Source organism: Hyposmocoma kahamanoa, unplaced genomic scaffold (assembly GCF_003589595.1).
Source record: "Hyposmocoma kahamanoa isolate Upper Pololo Valley unplaced genomic scaffold, ASM358959v1 192, whole genome shotgun sequence".
Classification (NCBI taxonomy): Eukaryota; Metazoa; Arthropoda; class Insecta; order Lepidoptera; family Cosmopterigidae; genus Hyposmocoma; species Hyposmocoma kahamanoa.
In genome coordinates this window covers 13529088-13550862 of record NW_020653719.1, presented here as the reverse complement: position 1 = coordinate 13550862, position 21775 = coordinate 13529088, and the positions used below count along the sequence as shown (strand labels likewise).

General features: G+C 36.6%; 1 protein-coding gene across 1 annotated transcript in view; it reads right to left on the bottom strand.

Annotated features, from left to right (window-relative positions):
• The window catches only part of LOC113226697 (hemicentin-1-like), a 160788-nt gene that overhangs the window by 73227 nt on the left and 65786 nt on the right, over positions 1–21775 (bottom strand). Inside the window, exon 6 of the mRNA XM_026459418.1 lies at positions 8086–8227. Coding sequence (XP_026315203.1) covers positions 8086–8227 — 142 coding nt within the window. The remainder of the gene's footprint in view (positions 1–8085; positions 8228–21775) is intronic.

Here is a 21775-nt window from a genome sequence, read left to right as displayed (position 1 = left end):
TGTGTGTGTGTGTGTGTGTGTGTGTGTGTGTGTGTGTGTGTGTGTGTGTAAATTCATTAGTTCTAATAATTAAAAGAGAACGGCAATGAGATTTTAAGTTTCAGCCGCCACGCAGTAATGTGAGCATTACTCCGTTCCGGTTTTGAAGTGTAACGGTGCTGGTGACATTACAGGTACATGGGACTTGTCAAATTATGTCTCAGGGTGATTGGCGCAGTCGCAGTTCCCTTCACATTTTTGCGAGTTAAGGCGAGTCACTGGAGCGAGAAAAACTGTTTTGCTAGATCAAATGGTTTAGGTCTTTACTATTAAATACGTGTCTTACAAAAAATATACGATACACCTGAGGATATTATCTAAAGAATGTGCTAATTCGTTACACAATAGGATATACTTTATCCGATGAAATAAAATCCTGAAAAAAGGCTAAAACAAAAGGCCAAAACAAATTATTATTTAAGAATAAATTATCTAACTTTGAACATAATTTTTGTAATGGAAATATGTTTCTTTAAATACTACATAGAACCTGCTAAATTTTGGTTTCCAACTGAAGCCCTATAGTTATTCAATTCACATTTATCCCAAAACTTGAAAATTTCCCAGTTGTTTAACGACACGCCGTAGCGCCAACTGTCCCGCTAGTTACATCGGGCGCTTGTCAATGTCAGATCAAATTTTCTCCGCCTGTTTTATTATTATATTCTTTTTTATACAATCACTTCAATAAGTCACTTGCTGTCATAAAAGAATCTTTAAATCCCTGAAACATCCTGTCCTAATACAGAAACGCAACCATTGTTTTTTTTAAACTACTTCGTCTAGATATTCATCTTCCCCTCTTAACCTACTATCGTTGATTGTACATAACACGTCGAGCTAGAAATGCGACGAATTTGAATTACCTCGTCTTGGGCATGCGATCATTCGGTATATGTAGAGTTCGTAACACGGCTACTGCTTCATATTCACATGGCCACATTATATACGGTGAAATTTTAACAAGATAATGTCAAAAAAGTTTTTTTTACTTAAGGTGTCTCTTACAAAAATGCTATCACAATATTAAAATATTTTTTACTAAAATTGTTATTTAAAGCTATTTTTTATAACAGCCAAACATAAATAATGTACCAATATTTACACATAGTAAAATAAAATGTTATCTCAAGGAATACCTATAAGGTACAATGAAGCGTTGTACAATTAGTAGAACTTTGATCTTTGCCGACGTAATTAGCAGAATTTAACAAGAATATTTATTCTAAAGAAACACATAATTTGGCCTTTAAAATTCTAAGCTAAGTTGCTCGAGGAATTTATAAACAAAAAGATGTTTAGAGAAATTGTAACATAACCAAAGTCCCACGGATTGTTAGAAATTTCTACCTAAAACAGAGTCTTCGTAAATGGTACGATAATCAAACGATGCCTTACGTTTACCTCGATTGTGTAAGTAACAGATATTTTCGGGAATAAGACTAATTTCGGTTGATAAAGAGCAGACAATGGAAGCAATATTTCAACAAAATCTACTAGGAGTTCTGCTTTGTGATTGCTATATAATCCGTGAACAAAGGTTTTGATGTGGGAGTCCGGGAAATCGACCAAGTTAATATTGAATACTTGTTGTTAAATAGAATGCCAATTGAGAAGTTATAGTAGTTTCGCTCAACCTTAAAGGGGAGCCAGGGTCAGCAGTGGTATTGAGATGTTTTGCTGAAATTCTGATCAATAACTTTCATTAATACACTATTGAAGATGTTTTACCAAGTTATAACGTAAAGTAGAGTATTGAACGCCTTTGAATTTCGAATTTGAATTTGTGCATGAAACTGTTAATGGGTAATTTTCAGGTTAGTTTCTCTAGCTAATTTCGGTGTTTTTTCTATTTTAATATTCTAGAATATTATCAAATATTACTATTAATTACCTGAAATATCATTTAATATTTCCCGATAATATACCCGAATACATAAATAATAAAAACTGCCACCGAAATTAGTTCAAGAAACTAACCCGAAAACTACCCATAATATGAGCTAGTAATTTAATCATTTAAATGAGGTATTGGTACGTCTATCAAAACGATTTTATTATTAATGTTATAAACATATCTTGGGAAAATAAAAGGAAAAATAAAGAGAGGAAGACAGTGAACAAATAAAAAAACCTGCAGCGTACAACGTACAGAGGTCAATACATTATTACTTTGATTTCATACGGGGACTTAATATTTGAATTCAGCTCTATGCCACTTGCAATAAAGAAAAGTTCGAAGTATCGATATGGTTGCGTTCATTACAGTGCGTAATTTTTATATAAATTTATTTTATTAGTTTCCAATGAATTTTATTGGTCGCATTTCGTCACTTTATTATTGAGAGTGTGACATTGGCCGAAGTTTTAAAAGGGTAATAAAAATTAAAACCTCCGGTTTTACGAAGAACTTTAACCAAATTAATAGTCTTAAAGTCAAATAATCTCTATTTCATAGGTAAGCAAATTATAATCATTATCGTCATATTGATTGAAGTCTACTGCTTATTCGGAAAGCAGATTCCCCTGAGAAGAATGAGAAAAAAACACAAGGGGTTGCTCTTTTTAAATAACATTTGTACATATTTGTCATCTACAATATTTATATCAAACATCATAGACAGATATTACCAACAAGAGCTAAACGCGTCACTGTTACGTATTTTTATCACTCAAGAACGCAGAAGCTGTATAATCACCTTCAGTGTGTAAAGTTTATGTTTCTCTGTAATTTGCAACCTAGTGAATGACAAATTTTGAATATCAATCGGAATCTTATCATAGAAGCGTGTACACTGTACAATTCACATGTGTAGCACTTATTTATTTCTTCACCATATATTTTATACCTATTTAGTGTTATCTGTCTGATTTTCGTGTCAATATTTATTAATATTACGTGACAATATACGCGAGCAGTTAAATAATAAAAGTTGCCACGAAAATCAGTAAGACATCCCAGCCGTCTTATGGAATATCTTTAAAAAAATTAACACTTACCATTAACACTTTCTTGAAAAAAAAAAGGTTTTGTTTTTTTTAGTATCCCATTTGATAACGGATAAGTACTTACTCGTAGCACAGGTATAGATTTACTTAACCCGTTCATAGATTGATGACCTGTGGCTAGCGTACCGGTTTACACGATGTTGCCATCTCTGAGGTCTCGGGTTCGATCCCCAGACGGGTCAATACAGAAAACGAACTTTTCTATATTGTCTCGGGTATCGATAACACAAATGCTTTAGTTACTTCAGCATCCTACTAGTCATAGCCTTACTTTATTTTATACCAAAATGTTGACAGGATCAGCTGTCAGTGATAAAGCGTAACTATTATATTGAATCAATAATTTACTATGCCATGCTAGACTATGCATTGCGGAAAACGGTGGACGTTTTGAACACTTGCTCCGTACCACATAAGTGTAAATAAACTGTAAATAACTAAAAAATCAATCATTGTAAATAATTTGATTTCACATTTTCTTATCTTTTTTAGTACGTAAAACATTTCGATGATAGTTCAAGTAAAAAATAATTAACATAAGCTAAAACATAATCATTTTGATAAAAGCTTTTTCTATCATAACGTAAATGAGTAGGTGAGTAACTTAGTTTTTATTTTGGAGAGAAATGAGGTGCTTTGTCGGTCCTAAGCCCGCGAAAAAGTAAGAAGGACGATGTGAAATCATTGCTATTGTTGCTGTCTCACTCGGCGCTCGCTTGGTAGTATTCCCATTGCACTCGAAATCAAACGCAAAGGGAATCGGTTTATTCCTATGCACACTCCAAAACACATTTGTTGATTTATTTTTTGTTCTATTCCATATCCTAATTTTATTTTAGTCTATGTTAAGTAGTAACATGATTTACTATGACATGTATGAATATGTCTCACTTTCAAATATACAGCCTGTATAGTCATATTAGAGATAGACACATAGTTAAGAAAAATATGTAAATTACACAATAATATTTAATTATGCAAAATTGTAAATGAGGGAGGTTCTGTCTACCGTGGTATGATGTTACATCGCTCCAGCCAAGTCAAAACTCCAAGTTGTTGTTAGAAAAAAGGTTTATTTACGTCAATCACAATTCCAACCTGTATGACGCCAATACAGTTCGACCCTATATGTGGAAGGTTCGGGCAGTTGTTCCCAAGAAGGGACTCGACTTCTGGAACCCGTTCCGCGAGACTATGATTTTCACCCTATATGAGCGTACGTCAATATCAGAAGGTCCGGGCTGCATTTTCCAAGACGGGGCTCAACTCTTGGTTAGCCTTACTGAGCTTTCGATATTCTTAGATTTTTCTCAACATAAACAAAATAGTGTTAATAGTAGTCACCATTCGAGGGAAAATCTTAACACCGCGATTCAGAAATAACGCCAAATGGGTTAATGCCATCTAGCGGATTCTTAGTGAACTTAAAGTAAATAATATTCTGGTAAAGTAGGTTTGTTACACAATGTATATAAATTGCAAAAGTGTACTAACGACAATAGAATAGACAAAATACAAATTGTAATAATATAATTAAAGTGTAAATAATTAAAGTGAAAGTTAAGATAATAGGTAATAATAAAAAGACGATAAACGTGAATCATCAAACACACAATGTGATAGCCAGACTCCTGGTCACATTCCAGTAAGGAGCATGCAAAATAAATACATGTAAGTAACATACCATATCCGCTTACAAATGCTTCAACCATCATGTCGAAGGATGCTAGCGAATACCCAAAAAGAAAAACTAGCTGAACGCGGTATACGAATGGCACGTGCCAAACCGAGCCGACTGAGTATTTTGTCCTATTCTTCACGAATGATATGATAATTCAATTCGGCCCAAATAATATTTCGCGAAATATATATATATATATATATAAAACAGTTTGCTGCGTTCCAGTTTTGAAAGGTAGCGCGCTGGTGAAACTAAATTCACACTTGTCAACTTTGTGTCTAAGGGTGGGATGCAGTGCCAGTACTCTTCAGATATTTGCGATAGCAGACTTTGAGCGGCAGTGCAACTCTTACGCATAGTGTTGTGCCACGGAAAAATTTCAGTTTTGAAAATAAATATTTTTCCTGTATTTTTCCACATTTGACGGTAACCTATCACAAACTCGATTTTTTTTTCGAAATAACGTTTTTTCGAGTTTTACGGAAAACCGAATTTTAACCGCTCACGCGATGCGCTCCCCCTACCGCAAAATGGCGGCTATTTGGTTTCGCAAATTAGAAAAGCATTCAGTTTAAATACAAGTTTTTATAAATAAAAATTATTATTCTGCATTGCTAAATAAATACCCTCCGTACTACCAACAAAAACATCTCAAATAAAATGCAGTAATACACCGCAAATCCTGCACTTAAAAAGCACTAATGAAATTTTTGGTCTACTTGGATAAATATGATAATATTCCATTTGAGTGGTTCCAACGTTTACCATGAAATTACTCCTTAAAGTATAGTTTATAAACATTTATATTCAGGGTAAACTTAAAAAACGCTACTTACGGTATGTTTTCAATAAATAAACACCGAAATCACCAGCCCAAACAATAACACACACGATTGTAGTGACATATTTTTGAAGTTGTTTATTTTTTTTAAATGACAGACCCAGGCATTAAAAACTTTATGGTTTGCTAGAGTAGTTACCGAAATAGCGATTAATATTAGTTCTTTTACCTGTTATAACTTCGATATCCGATAAATCGGTACAAAATCATCACCGGCACCTCTAGGTGTGGTATGCGTCTACGGCTGCATGTATCGCGTGAGCGGATAAGGGAACCGTTCTTCTTTCAGAATATATTGGATATTTATCGCAAAGACACGGTTAGGTTAAGTTAGGTTTAAAAGAAAAAAACATTTTCCTCTCAAAGTTACTTTCGAGGTCATGAAAATTCCAGCAAATGTTATTTCTGGAAAATGTCATTTCGGACCACTGATAGTTAACCCATTTGACATACACTGAACTCTATTACGAGACTTTATGAAAATTGGTCAGTACGTGGCGTTTTTTCATTAACTTATTAACATATTTTTCTCATAATTAAACTTTATTAAACTATATAATGCTGTTTTGAACGATCACCTTTTGTCATTTTTCTGGTAAAACAATTACGACATCAGTGTAAGATTCTGGGATTTCTGGGCGAAAAACTGAACCAAGTGATTTTCACAGGCCTCTTTTAAAGTCAGCTTCACATCGTTAAGAGAGTTCTATGGAGAGCGAAACAAATGGTAGTGGGACGGGGCAACCTATAAGACGAATGCATCAAAACTTTCCAGCCAAGCTCTGTCAATTTTTGCCAAATTATTAAAGATGTGTGTGGTTTGGCATGGTCTTGATTTCCTGTTGGTCAACTCTGGTTGCTTTACTTCAATTACGCACTTTAATCGTGTCAGTTGTGGACAGTAGAGAGTCGAAGCAATGGTCTGACCAGGTTGGAGAAGCTCATAATGCACGATACCCTTCCAGTGCCACCAAACCCAAACCATTACCTTGCGTGGCGCCAATCCGGGTTTTGTCACTGTCTGTGCAGCTTCTTCCAGGTTGGAGAAGATTTTTTTTGCACATTATCGTCATGTGTCATCCACTTTTCATTGCCCGTTATAAATCTCTTCAGAAATTTAGCAGCGATTCGCAGATGTTAATTCAGTCCATAAAATTTTTCACTGTTAATCCATGAGGTACCAAAATATCGAGCTTCTTTTTGGCATCCAGCTTTATGCGAATGTCGTAAAACTTTTTTTTTATTAATGTTTAGTTCTGCAGCAATTTCATAAGATAAAATGTGCCGGTCTTCTCAAATTGTTTGAGGAATTTAATCGACGCTTTCAACAATTGACATGAGCACGGAGCGACTTTAGCATTGAAATGTGCAGAACGAAAACGAGCAAACCATTTGCGAGCTACTGATTTTGATACACCATCGTCACCATAAGCACCACAACTATTTTCACAAGTCTGCGAAGCATTGACGATTTGATCAAAGTAATATTGCACAATATAGCGATTTTTTCTGAATATTAGCTCATATTTAAAACGTTATTACTTTTGCGCTAAATTGACAAATGTCACTATTAGTAACTTGTAGTAATCTACAGACACTCACTTTTTAAACACTATATAATGCAGCTTGATAGGATCTGTATTAATAAAGTTATACAATTCTAAATTCAGCTATTGATAAAAACGCCACGAACTTTTCCTTGACCTTATATTTCAAGTTAAACAATTTTATTTTATAATTCATGACTTAAAACTTTAAAAGGTGAACAAAACGAAGAACGTAATATGAGTCGAGTATATTTTAACAATTTTTCAGATATTTTTCGAAAATTACATAACACTATAGGCGTGTCGCCTACCATCAGGCCCACGACTTGTAAACACAGCTGGGCTGTAAATGTGTGAATTTTTGCGTTTCTCCAATTAGTATCGAATAAATACTTTCTAAGCAAACACACTCCTTCCATATTGAATATAATTTACATAATATCAGTACAGAGTACTAAAAAACCGACCTCAAAAGTTCGTGGAATTGTATCTATTTGCCAAGTTTTATTGAAATCGGTTACCGGGAAGTGCGCAAAACCGGATTAATCACCTAGTTTGCTACTATGCGAGACTTAACACAGGATATAATAAAAATCGGTGCTCACTCTTAAAGTATATTGAGAGAAAAACGCCTTCAATTGGAGTATAGCAAAATCAACTATTAAAATAATTGCACCTTATATACAAATTTAGACGCTATTTATAAAAATAAGGGCTTATGCGTGAATATATATACCCTTAGAAATGGATGGTTTTTTTCAAAATTAAATGGAGGTACCCTCTTTCCAACAAAAAAAAGAATCATCAAAATTAGTTCACAGAATGGGTTCACCGGAGTTATCGCGTTTTTGTATGAAACAAAAAATACATACAGTCAAATTGAAAACCCCTTTCTTTTTTTGAAGTCGGAAACACACACACAGAAAACATAGTTCTAAAGCAAAAATGGTTATACAAGAAATACTCACAATGAACATTGAGTAGCCAACGATCTTCAACTACGGCCAAAGGTACCCTCGGGTTCTCAGCTCTGCAGGTCAGATACACATCGTGGTCTTCAGCAACTGGCACGAAGGTTAACACGCTCGTCGTTGAGTTCGTCTGAGAATACTGTATAAACAAAAACAATAAAAAATATCACTCATTATGTAGCGCTAGTGTTCCAGTGGGAGAAGAGTAATCATGAGTGCGGTTCACATATTTTTTTAACCAAAATAACGCACAATAGATATAATCAATTCATGGTATAATGACATTGGCGGACTGTGGCGTAAACCCACGCCTCAGAGGAGACCTGTGCCCAGAAGTAGGACGTCTAAATGAGTTGACAATAATGTAAAACACATTTGACATTATTGACTTACAAATAAATGGACGACGGGTCTAATACAAAAACCACCAAAAAAATGTCCTAAGTCAACCTATTTAAACGTAGTGACATGTAAAGGAATATGAAAAAGCTAAAACGTTGAATTTAAATTGTAATGTCATCGCAGTACTGTCTAATTTTGCTTGCTTCGCTGTCAGTCGAACAAACGAAGACTAAAGCGTGAATGACGCTCTGTATACGATTTTAACGCCCTATAAGTTCGGACACTTTTTAGCGCGGACTCGACGTCCATATAATTGTAAGTCAATGTTTGACATGGATATTCTTATGTGGTGTCATTGGGTATAAGATACTTATACGGGGAATTGTATACGTCAAGTAAGTCATATTACAAAATTGAAGAATTAAGGACGAAGGTGTTCTTTTTTAAAAAATCGATGATGATAAATTAATTGCGTGCGTAAGAAATTACCCAATGCTTTATAATATGATATAACACTACGTTCTTATTGGATCGTAAACCGCATCCTACGCACTGACTTGACTAATTTAAGATCGTGCGGCACGCACGAGGGGGTCTACTCTTGATCTGTCCGTCCGACATCCGTCCGAAACAATTGCCAAATAAGCAATACTTGACCAAATGAAAAGACGCGTGATGCGAATGAAGCTTCATACTGGATACTTGTCTTTTAATTTTGTCGATTATTACATATTTGACAGTAATTGTTTCGGACGGATGTCGGACGGACATCGAGAGTAGCCTCCGAGGTTCGGATGCCTCGGACATGACTCGCGCCCGTCACGGTCTAATGTGAATATGAATATGCAGCACGTCCGAGACTCGGATGATTCGGACACGGCTCGCGCCCGACACGGTCCTTAAGTGTTAGATAAAGATGTGTGGAAAGTTGTCATGAGTCTAGATCCACCCAATTATGATTCAAAGTGTATTCCATAGCATTTAAGTTTATCTGAAAAGAGCAATCCCTAGAGTTTCTTGCTCGCTCTTCTCAGGAAAGTCAGCATAGTGAACGTAAAATTACAGGCATATGGGACTTGCCAACTTATGTCTCTGAATGACGGGTGCAGTGGCAGTGCCCCACAGATCAGATTTGAAAGATCAGAAGAGACTTGGGATCATAAAAAGACATAATTAATATAATATACTGGTAATACTTATACCATTAATGCATTACATTACATAATCCTTATATCCGATGTTTGTTCTATTTAAGGTTTATTATACAGGATGAAATTTATACTTCTTGTTGTTATATAACACTTATTCATTATGTCCTTTGATATTGTATCAAATGCCTTTATACCAAGTGAAAATAGATATTTGTTGATGATCGATATATCATTACATGATCGATTATATCACGGCATTTATATCTGACACGTGATATCGAATCACATGTTTACCCGACATATCCCTCACCGTGAAAATAAACAAAATGTCAAAGTATGAAAACAAATAATGTCTGTGTGTTCCATGTTGTGTTTTAATCAAATATGTTTTATACTACGGCCCTTGTACGGTGGTCTACGACATTTTAATAATTTATTTATTTACATTTCAGTCAATTGTGTTAGTAAATCTTAGCCCACAGGCTTTAACAATCACAAGGTACAGGTACAGTCTCAGTCCACTCAAAATTATCGTTTAAACATGTAAACGACTTTTTTTTATAATCCAAGTGACGAAAAAGTCGTGCGCCTGATGTTAAGCGACACGACTGTCCATAGCAGTTGGAGTGCCACTCAGAGCTTTAAATCGCAAAGATCTGAAGGGCATTGCCACTGCGCCTGACACCCTGGGACATAAGTTGACACGTACCATGAGCCCGTAATTGCACTAGCAATCTTACCCTTCAAACCGGAACGCAGTAACTCTAAACGCAGGAGCTCCACTGTTACTTAAAATTATTATATATGGCAATGACTACGCTTCAAATGGTCGGTATCCAACTTTAGGGATTTTTTTAAAAAGGTCTATTCCTCTTTTGCAGGTCTGTAATAAATATCCACTATTCTTTTATAACATATTCATTACATTATTAAAATGTCTAATAAGGTTGACTAAAACACTAAGCTGCAAGCTGTTGAACCCTATTTATGTTATTTAAAGACGCGGTCGACACGTCAACTTCAAAGAGATTATTAATGTTTGATTCGCGTCTCTAGAGTATTGCTATTTGTGTTTTTGATATATACGTCACTGATTTTGGCTATTCTTTAGAGCGGTTACACACGACTTTTAGCAATGCGGTCCCTAATCGTCTACCCTTACATACGGGCGTGATTCTAAGCAGCGGTGCAATCGCGTGTTTGTATAGATGCAGTCTATATATCGCCACCTTTGAATCGCAAGTGTAGCGATGCAATCGCGCGTTTCACGAAGGCGCGTTTGCATCGCTGCTAAAGTCGCCGTGTGTATTCACTCTTGCGGAAATTCTCTCGACTACTAACGATTGGTGTCTGACGTATTTTACAACGTAGTAGCTACTGTGACAGCTGTCAAATCAAGACAATGCGCGTTTCGTTGAACACAGTATCGTTTATTTTTATAATATTTGATTACACATTTCAGCAATATGAATTGAAAATAAAAAGATGTCGATTAATGGATCTTTTCCTATACAATTATAGTAATTTTGTGATATAGATTGTATCTCGGTACACAATTTGGGTAAAATGTGAACGTATCCTTACTTAGATATCATCTTCAAGATACTCCACACTTCAAGATATTCCACTTTTGCTAAGCACTCTGTCTATAAGGGAGTTCGTTTTTCACGCCATACCGCGTCAAAGTGCAGAACGCTTTCAATTGCGTTATTTTAACTGCTTCTGTACATCTCCCCTGGGTTTGTGGTTAGCCGTCGAGATAAGTGCGTCTGCCCCGGTACCGGGGCGTTCACCCTGCGCAGCTATCGCGTATTAGTAGCATTCTAGACGAGGGCCTCAGGCGAGTAGGTGCGCTATGTCCGGACATTGCCACAGGACACTGCGACTGATATCTCTGCCACTAGCCCCAAGAGCTAGTAGAGGATATGCTGATATTCTCCGGTTCCACCAGTCGCGTAGGTTTCAGGGAGCTTAAGAGACGTTTCGGCGTCGGGATGTGAGCATGCAGACAGCTCCGACAACCAAAGAGGACATTTGATAGTGGACTTTAGACTCAATGGCTTAGCGGTGGCATCCGTAATTGCGAAATGCGCAACGAGAAGTGAGCGTCCCAACAGTTCAGGTACCTATCTGGAAAATAAGGAGGGCGCCGTACGTGCACCCGGGATAGAACCTGATGAAGTCTGTGCACACGGACTGATATGAGGTCAGGACCTGACTGATAAGGTCCCTGTGTAGGCTTGCTTGCACATGTTACAGTGCCGTTCCCGTATAACTAAAAGACTGATATGGAGGGTCCCATAAACAACTTATATCGAAAGATATGGGACTGCTACTGTACATCGTGTAAATCTGCGGACCAGCTTGTTCGCTCGAAATGACAACACTGCCTTCCTTCTCCATATTTGCATTATTCCTAAGATCTTCAGTCAGCATATGTCCAAGGTATTTATTTATTATATTGGTGCCATCTCCCAAGAGGCTCATTGAATACAACAAGCGGAAAAAAGAACATCAATTTGGTTTCCACCTTAAAGATCAGTTACTCTGTTTTTTTGAGGTTCTAAATCAAACCATTAGATACCGATTTCGGTGATCGTATACAAGCATACCAGACAGGTCAATTGATTCTCCATGGTTTAGTTAAGGAAAAGTAGTATCGTGTATGTTAACATATATCACGATATATGTATATATATAACATATATATACATATATCGTGTATGTTAAAGACATATATTTCGCTAAACTTGAAGAACGTAATACAGATAGAGTGAAATAATACCTCACTTACAAATCTCGCAATTATTTTATTGCATTTTGATTTGTTACCAGCAATTTAATATACGTATTTAGAAGAAAAGTTTTGTTAGTGTAAGTAAAAAATCATTCCAGAATTTCAGAGATAGGTATTGTATTATCCACTCCATATATTGTTGAACTTCAAGCAAAATATAGTCTGCCTATCTCTGGTTATTACACTTATCTACGTCTACAAATATAACGCCTAATGATTTTATCTGACAATCTAGACACGCAAAGAAAGAAAATATATTTATTTGTTTACCACAAAAGAAACAAAAACATAATAAAACATTCAAACGTTAAACACAAATTACGGAACTAGCCGCCGGAAGGAAGTTTTTTAAAAAGGCGATTTGTGTCCTTTTATAAGATTTTAATTAATGAAAATATTACATAGGTTTGCCTTAAAACTAATTATGCTAATTGACCGGTTCGCTTCAGCGATTGAGCGATAGTGTTCTCTAAAACGTTACATGGATTAACCTTAATTTCGACACTGCACTTTTGGGAATTTTACTAATGATTCACTGGTCTTTCACAATCAATGTTAGTATGCGGCGTCATTGTGAAGGGTGTGCTAACCCGGTGACACATTCTCTCCTAGACAAGCAACTATTTGCAAAGGTTGAGAGCAAATATTGCGGCCTGACGATCTTCCATAGATGTCCTTTCAGCTTCCATGGGTGTGGGGATCTCCGTAGTCCTTATATTGGTTTCAGGGTTTGTTTGTGTAATTTGTATCTGACGGCGGCGACGGTGTCGCAGTATTTATAAAATACTAAGTACAGCTGCACTTAATAGAGCGATGTACAACGGTATTGTCTATACATTTTATATTATATATAGTATTGTATATACATTTGAAAGATCAACGCTATTAATCTTTCTTCGGGGCTTCCATAAGAACTTAATGTTGACTATTGTGCAAATTGTCCAAATTAGTCGTTGCGAAATTGTAGTGTGGCAAGTTCTTAATAAGTGGTGTGGTAATTGTTGGGATTGACATCAGTTCGACGGCGTTACCGCGAATTTTGTCATCAGCATTAATGATTGTGAAATCTTTTGTTGTAATTTTGCAATCTTTGGGTACCGTTCCAAAGTAACTGTCGCTCAGTGAGCGATATTCTTCATTTTCGCAGAACATATGAACTTTTGTGGCTTCTGGGAATGGCATGATGTAATGTTGACTGTCGAGTTCCAGTAGTGCATCTTTGAAGAGAGTTGCCAGTGTTGGGTGACATAGATTTTCTATTTTGCGCTGGTATATGAGATGATAGATGCAGTCTCGATGTGCGCGTTTTTGATGGGTGAATTTCTGCTCGCAGATGTTCCTGGTGTTCACCTTCGAGCATTCTGCCTCTATGTACACGAATTCCTTGGAATTGGTTGCTATGAAATGGAGGCAAAATTATATGGGAAGTTTTATTAGGGACTGGGCAGAGTCGGTAAAGATTATAAGTTGTTGAAGATAAAATAGCAAATTTTAAGACGAACACTTTTTTTTCACTTTATTATCAATGAAATAAGAACCTAAGCTAATCATATCATAGTAATTCTAAAGAGTATCTAAGTTAAGAAATTGATCCAAATTATATAAAGTGCTTAATTTACTTACTATGTTGTCTAATTGCTTAATAGATAGTATCGAACGGTGCATAGATTGAGTATGACTAAATGCTAAAATATTTTCTAGTCTATCTATTTCTAAAGAAAGCTCCTGAATATTTTCGGAAATCGCGTTGAAAAGTTGCATGTTCTTAATATATTGTATTACATTTGAGGAATTCATAAGATAAGAAATAGCTTCCGTAAGCTTTTGTTGATTATGGCTTATGTTGTTCAGAGTTTGAGTATGTTCAATAGTCATCACAATATCTTGAAATAAACTAATGTGTTTGTTTAACGTCGCTGATAGTGCTTGATCATTCTTTTGCAAAATTTTGATAGCGTTTTCGAATCTTAGAGCGTCATTTTGGTCCAGATTACCTGTTATACTTTTAATAATCGTACCCAAGGGATCGATTAGATCACGTCTTTGTCTTTTAGGTTCAAATGATTCTAGGTGTGATTTTATTTGTTTTAGTTTACTAAAGAGGTGAAGGGATTGAAATTTGAAAATAAAATTGTTTTTCTTAGACAAACGGCTGATAGAGTCAGTTAACTGGGTTTCAAGAGAGTTAGTTTGATTTTGTATTTCATCGAAGTGTATTTCTTGTGGAAAGGAATGTTGGTGAGATATGACTTTTGTTTTGCCTAAGTTGAAGTAGTAATCCAGGTCCGTTAGACAAGTCGTTAAGTCGTATGATGTTCCCCGTCAGGTGGTCGGCTGGTACTGGGTCCAGGCTCAGGGTCCTGACGAGAATCAGTTCTCTGTAACAATGTCGGTTTAGTCTTTTTAGTCCTTTTTATGCAGACTCTAGCTAGAGGTTTCGATTTCTTGGCTGTGTAGATGTGGATGGGATGGTTAGCAGTAACCTTATCTTGTGTGGATCGTGTGGCTAATTTTTGTCTTTGTGCTATGGGGTTTCTAATGTATATTTGTTGATCGAGCTCGTAATTAGTGACGGGTTCACAGTCAAGGTTACGACGGGACATGATAGCTTCGCGTTCGACCAAAGATGATTTATGTATGATTTGATATATTGTGTTCATTCGATCACGGTGATTTTGTAAATATTGCTGTAATATAGATTCTGTTAATTCTACATCAATTGGGTATCTTGGGTCGAAATGCCTTGATATAATGTCGAAAGGCCTACATTTAGTTAAACTGTGAATAGAACTGTTATACTCAATTAGTGGGTAGGGAACTAAATTTTGGGCAGACTTGTTTAAATGTTGTAGTTTTAATAATCTTAAATGCTCTAGCAAGGTGCTATGAAATCGTTCAATATGTGCCATTTTCGTGTGGGGCATCGGCAGTAGTATGATCTTGTATCTAATGGAGTTTAAATAATTGCCGTTGTCTGTGGTGAGAGAAAGTGGAAATCCGTGGTGTGTTGAAAATGACAATAGGGATTTTACTATGTTCGGAGCGGTGCAATCTGGGAGGCGATATGCCTTATACTTGGAGAATGAGTCAATTATTGTTAGGTATTTTTCTAATTCTATTGTTAGTACATCCGCGTGTGCTAACTCGAACGACCTAGTAGGCGGAGGGACAATTTAAAATTGAGGACATAATGGCACACGATCGTATTTAGCACGATTACACATGGAACATTCGTTGATGAAACACGTTATGCTTTCCTTTAATTTGGGCCAAAAATATCTCTATAGATCTCTATAGTATCTCTAGAGATAAAAATGTTTCATTAATACCTCTGGGATTGATTTTTCCGGAATGGTATTAATAAGTATTGCAGTACGTAATTTTAGATCAGCATATTTTTTTACAATTGAGATAATTTCTTGTTCCATACCATTCTCAGAAATTTCTACCTCGGTTCTTGGAAATGTTTGAAAGGGATGAGTTATTTTAGGGTTGGCTTTAATGGGGCTGTTAGTTAGCCTTATTAAAAGCTGTCGTTTAAATTTGTTCAATGGGTCTTCTGTTATGTGTATGTTGAGTATAGAATCTTCTACCGATGTATGTACTGTTTCTGTCACGTGTGCATCTGGGTCGGGGTTAAGGACAGAGACGGGACTACTTAGAGCTCGCTGGCTCGGCGCGGTATCGGTTGAGGATAGGCTAATGATTGGCCTGTCGTCCGGGGCTGTCACTGTCGATTCAGAGTCAGAAATATTAACTACTGTTGAAGACAAGTCTTGGTTGTTAATTTCGTGTTTTGTTTCATTGGTAAAGGTCAAAGGCTCGTTTTCCAAATAAAATATGTCCGAATATTCCATAACCGCTCACGCGATACATGCAGCCGTTCACGCATACCACACCTAGAGGTGCCGGTGATCATTTTATACCGATTTATCGGATATCGAAGTTATAACAGGTAAAATAACTAATATTAATTGCTATTTCGGTAACTACTCTAGCAAACCATAAAGCTTTTAATTCCTGGATCTGTCATTTAAAAAAATAAACAACTTCAAAAATACGTCACGACAATCGTGTGTGTTATTGTTTGGGCTGGTGATTTCGGTGTTTATTTATTAAAAACATACCTTAAGTAGCCTTTTTTTAAGTTTACCCTGAATGTTTATAAATTATACTTTAAGAAGTAATTTCTTGGTTAACGTTAGAACCACTCAGACGGAATATTATCATATTTATCCAAGTACACCAAAAATTTAATTAGTGCTTTTTAAGTGCAGGATTTGCGGTGTATTATTGCATTTTATTTGAGATGTTTTTGTTGGTAGTACGGAGGGTATTTATTTAGCAATGCACAATAATAATTTTTATTTATAAAAACTTGTATTTAAACTGAATGCTTTTCTAATTTGCGAAACCAAATAGCCGCCATTTTGCGGTAGGAGGACCGCATCGCGTGAGCGGTTATAGATAGAAAAAAGATTTGCCTTCTCTTCCATGTTCGACTGATCGGTACGTAGCCGCGATAAGATTTCTTGGAATTGCGCGCCCTTGCCATTGTCAGCAGGTGCGGTATTATATATCAGTCCGTTGTAGATGTGTACATATAAAGGTTTGTCGAAGCTCACTATTATGTCGTTATTAGTAGGGTTAGTAATTTCGAACATTATCTGATTCTTTTGCCCGGTGGAAAGACATGCCGTGATATTACAACCATTAATAGCTTCCTGATCTATTTGTATATCTCCTTGTGAAATATTAGTTGGTACTTCGATTATTAGGGCAGATTGCGCTGGAATATTTGTTTCAAATGTATTTATTGTGTGTGAGTCATACATGTGAATTGGGTTCGTCGCAAATTTGGTGTTTAATGTATGTGTCTGAAGATCTATTTTTGCTTGCCATTGTTCTAAAAGGTCGCATCCGATCAAAACGTCGAATTGATCGTGAAATTTATGAACGAACATTTTCACGGAAGTTTGATCTTTAAACTCGAAAAAGCAAGGGATCCTTATAGAATAATCATTTTGAGTAGTTGCATGTATGTTTGTAACTATAAATGGATCATATTGCAATGGCGTGTGAGAATAAAATTGTTCGACGGCTTCAGGACTAATAAACGATTGATTAGCGCCTATGTCGATAAGCAATTTTAAATTTGGGTGTTGTATCTGAATGTACGGTAGTTTTCTCTTACTTTGTAGATTGAGTTCTATTTTTTGTCTAAAATTGTATCCAACTGAAAATTTTGATTATCATTTTCTTCGGCGTTTTCTGAAATTTCATTTTCGAGGTAATATTCAGTGGGCAAGTACTGGTTGGGGTCGATGTTCGTCTCATAGTCGTAATCACACGTTTCGTCGGGTAATAGTAATTTTTGGAACTCATTCATGTTGATTTGTCTCGTTATGGGTAGGGTCTCGTTATGGTATTTGAAAGAGGTATGACTCTCATTGCTTGTTGAGTCCTTGATGGGTCTTGAAAGGATCCTTGGAATAACCTTTGAGGTCTGGGTATAAACTGTGGTTCGTTACGGTTCTCGCGTAGAGTGAAAAAATTGTGAAATTAGGGGTCATTTGATTCACAGGACTTTGTGGAAAAGAGTTTATTTCTCTTTGAAAAGTCTAAGGTGGGTTGAAAAGTGGTTGATTATTCACAGTGAAAGGGGCTTATATTTTTGCATTATTGGGTTGACAATTTTTATTCTGAAAGTAAACAACATTCAGCTCCTCCTGTGTATACTTTCCAATTGTGTTTGGTTTCATGCATCTAATTCTCGACCCTATTGGCTCTTTCAATCCGCGCGTGTAAGTTTGTAGCGCTAATTTATTGTATAGCTGCCGCTTAGCATCGAATGTGGTACTCACATTTTCGTGCAATTGGACATACGTCATTACGGTACTGAGCAAGTTCTGCACGTTTTCATAAAAGATTTGGAGACTGTCGGTACCTTGGGTAAGTGTGGATAAATCTGTATAAAGCATTGACTTACAAATAAATGGACGACGGGTCTAATACAAAAACCACGAAAAAAATGTCCCAAGTGAACCTATTTAAACGTAGTGACATGTAAAGGAATATGGAAAAGCTGAATTTAAATTGTAATGTCATCGCAGTACTGTCTAATTTTGCTTGCTTCGCTGTCAGTCGAACAAACGAAGACTAAAGCGAATGACGCTCTGTATACGATTTTAACGCCCTATAAGTTCGGACACTTTTTAGCGCGGACCCGACGTCCATATAATTGTAAGTCAATGGTATAAATTAAACATTCGTCTCTATGACCCGAAAAACTATTCATCAAGGTTTGACGAATTCCTGCCCAACTGTTAGGAATACCATTTGTAGCTAACGTACGGGCTGCGGATCCAGTGATTTTATTTAAAATATCATTAAGCAAAGTCGCATTAGACAGAGCATGGTCTGGGGCCGTACCTGTATATTCTGAAACTAGTTTGTCACATATGTCTAAAAATCTAACTAATATGTGAGAATTTCCGTCGAAATCTTAACGCCCTCCTCGTTGTTTTGAGACATTTCGTCGGGCTCTTCCGGGATATGTCCTAAATTACCTAATCTAAGATTGTATAGAATATGTTGACGAGGATGAGGCTTACTATCCTCTCTTTCTCTACGTGTGCGAGTAATGTTGATTTTTATTAATTAAACTATACTAAAATTCTACGTAATTATTCTACAGACTTACTAATATTGATATAGAGGATGATTGGGAACAGCAACCAATAGGAAAGTGTTAGGTACTAATATCTATGACTTACAGTAGTCGCTGCATAACTTCACCCATCGATTTTTTGATGCTCCTCAACGCAAGATTCTTCTCGTAGATTCGTAGAGATGGTCGACAGTTAACGAAACGACTATCATACGCGCGCGATCGATTTTCGGATCACTCGGTCCTATTCGCGACTATCCTACCGACTGCGCCAATTACGAAACTAGTCGCCGGAAGCAGGTTTTTTAAAAAGGCGATTTGTGTCTTTTTATATGATTTTAATTAATGAAAGTTTATAGGTTTTATAGGTTTATAGGTTATAGTTTAAATTTATAGGTTTGCCTTAAAACTAATTATGCTAATTCGCTTCAGCGATTGAACGAGAGTGTTATCTAAACCGTTACATGGATTAATCTTAATTTCGACACTGCACTTTTGGGAATTTTACTAATGATTCACTGGTCTTTCACAATCACTGTTGGTATGCGGCGTCATTGTGAAGGGTTAGCACAGGTAACACACAAATGAATAGTTACAAAACAAAATCACAAACAAAACATAAAATATAAATAAAAATAAAACAGAAACTATTAACATAAAGGACACTAACTGTAGTTGGCACCACACAAAGTATCTTTATATTTACTGTCACTATGTATAAAGATACTTTGTATAGTGCCAGCCGCGGCAATAAGAGGGTGACTAACTCAGTATTTACTGTACAAAGCAACGCATATATTCCTGTAGAAAGAGCCTGACTTATATCCGACTAACGAACTTGCTTAAGTTGATTATTTATCTCTGGTTATTATATGTCCTATTCTTACGAAGTTAACAATCCATAACTTGACCACATCGAATGTTCCAGTGTTCTTGAGAACATCTTCGATTTCATTTAATAGTTAGTTCATTTGTTTGTTCAAAACATTTATTAATTCAATTTAAAAAATATTTTTCTTTCAAATATAGAACATGTGAGGTCTCCCTCAAAAACTCCCAAGTTTTTCAATTATGAATAGAAATAAAAGCTCATGAGAAAGTGTTACAAAGGAATTATAAAACCGCAATGGAAAGATGTTTGAGCATATGATGTGACATAACAGTTTTCTTAGTAGAAGGGAAGACAGCCCCATTATCTTTCTACATTAGTTTTGATTATAGTGACCCTCCCTACCGACACTTAAAGTAAACGATAAGGGCACTATGACCTGCCCGCAGGGACCATCTATTTCAGGTCCTAACCCCAGATCAGCCCGTTTGCATGGACTTCATCCGGTTCTCTGTAAGGCCTTAGGTGAGCCACCACGGGTAGGTACCGGATAGGTACCGGAGCTGTAGGCACGCTCACCTGCCGTCGTGCTCTACTAACGGTTGCCACCGCTGAGCTGTCGACTCTAAGCAGACTATCAAATCTCCTCTTTGGTTACGGAGCTGTAAGGCGCACTCACTTCCCGACACCGAATGGACGGCCTCTCTCCTGGTCCCAAATTCCAATATAGAAGGTAAGAGAAAATTAAATTAATTTTAGTAGCAATAGAGCTCCTTGTAACAGAGTTCGTCCAGGGAAGTATAATAACAGTATAACAGTATAATAATAATAATAATAATAACGCACACACTCAACATAGCCCCGCACTAGGGAAACCCTGTGTCGCGGGTGCCATGGACACACACATAGACAACCACAAATTACACCCAAACTCACGAGAGAAATAAATGTAGGCCATACAAATATTTCTCCCGGCCTGGGAATCGAACCCGGGGACCTCTGCGTGGCAGTCCGGTATGGTAACCGTTCGGCCACGGAGGCAGTTAAGTAAGTACTGCCACCTTAGCTATTTCTGCCGCCAAGCAGTAATGTCAGCATTACTGTGTTCCGGTTTTGAAGGGTAAGGGTGTTGGTGAAATTACAGGCACATGGGACTTGTCAACTTATGTCTCATTGTGATGGGCGCAGTGGCAGTGCCCCTCAGATCTATGTGTATTTAAAGCTCTGAGTGACACTGCAACTGTTATGGACAGGCGTGTCGCTTACCATCAGGCGCACGACGTGTTCGTTCCGTCACTTGGTAGCATAAACAAAATACTTGAGGACTACTAGAGTCGCGGTCAGCTTGGAATGCAATAATATAGAATAAACCAACGATAACATAGGAAGAAGACGACGTGTTCTTAAGTCTGTACATAAAAAATCCCAAGCGAGCTCTGTAATAACACTGAAATAACTTTTCCCGTTAAACGTATACGTTACCTTCATTCGTGAAAATAGGGATATTCGTGCGGCAAATTGTAACTCTTTTTGTGGCCACTATTGCCCTCGTAGAATTTCTCATAGGATTAATGGCCTAAGTTAGGGGGATCTCCAAATTACAATGCACAGTACAACGCCACCTCGCAAGCACACCAATTCGAGCCATAGTTTATTGTGGTTACGTTTTATAAGAACAATGGCGAAATAATAGTTATCAAAAAAAAAAAACTTTATTTCGTCTCAAATATTACCCAAATTGCATACAAGGTTGAGACCAGTTATTTGGTCAGCGGTTGAGACCTTCTTTTAAGTATGAAAATACTTGTATTTGGAGATCTCGCTCCCTTACAACTAGTACGTAATTACTATAAAACAAAATAATATGAAAGTAATATTACAGAACTGAATCTCTTACC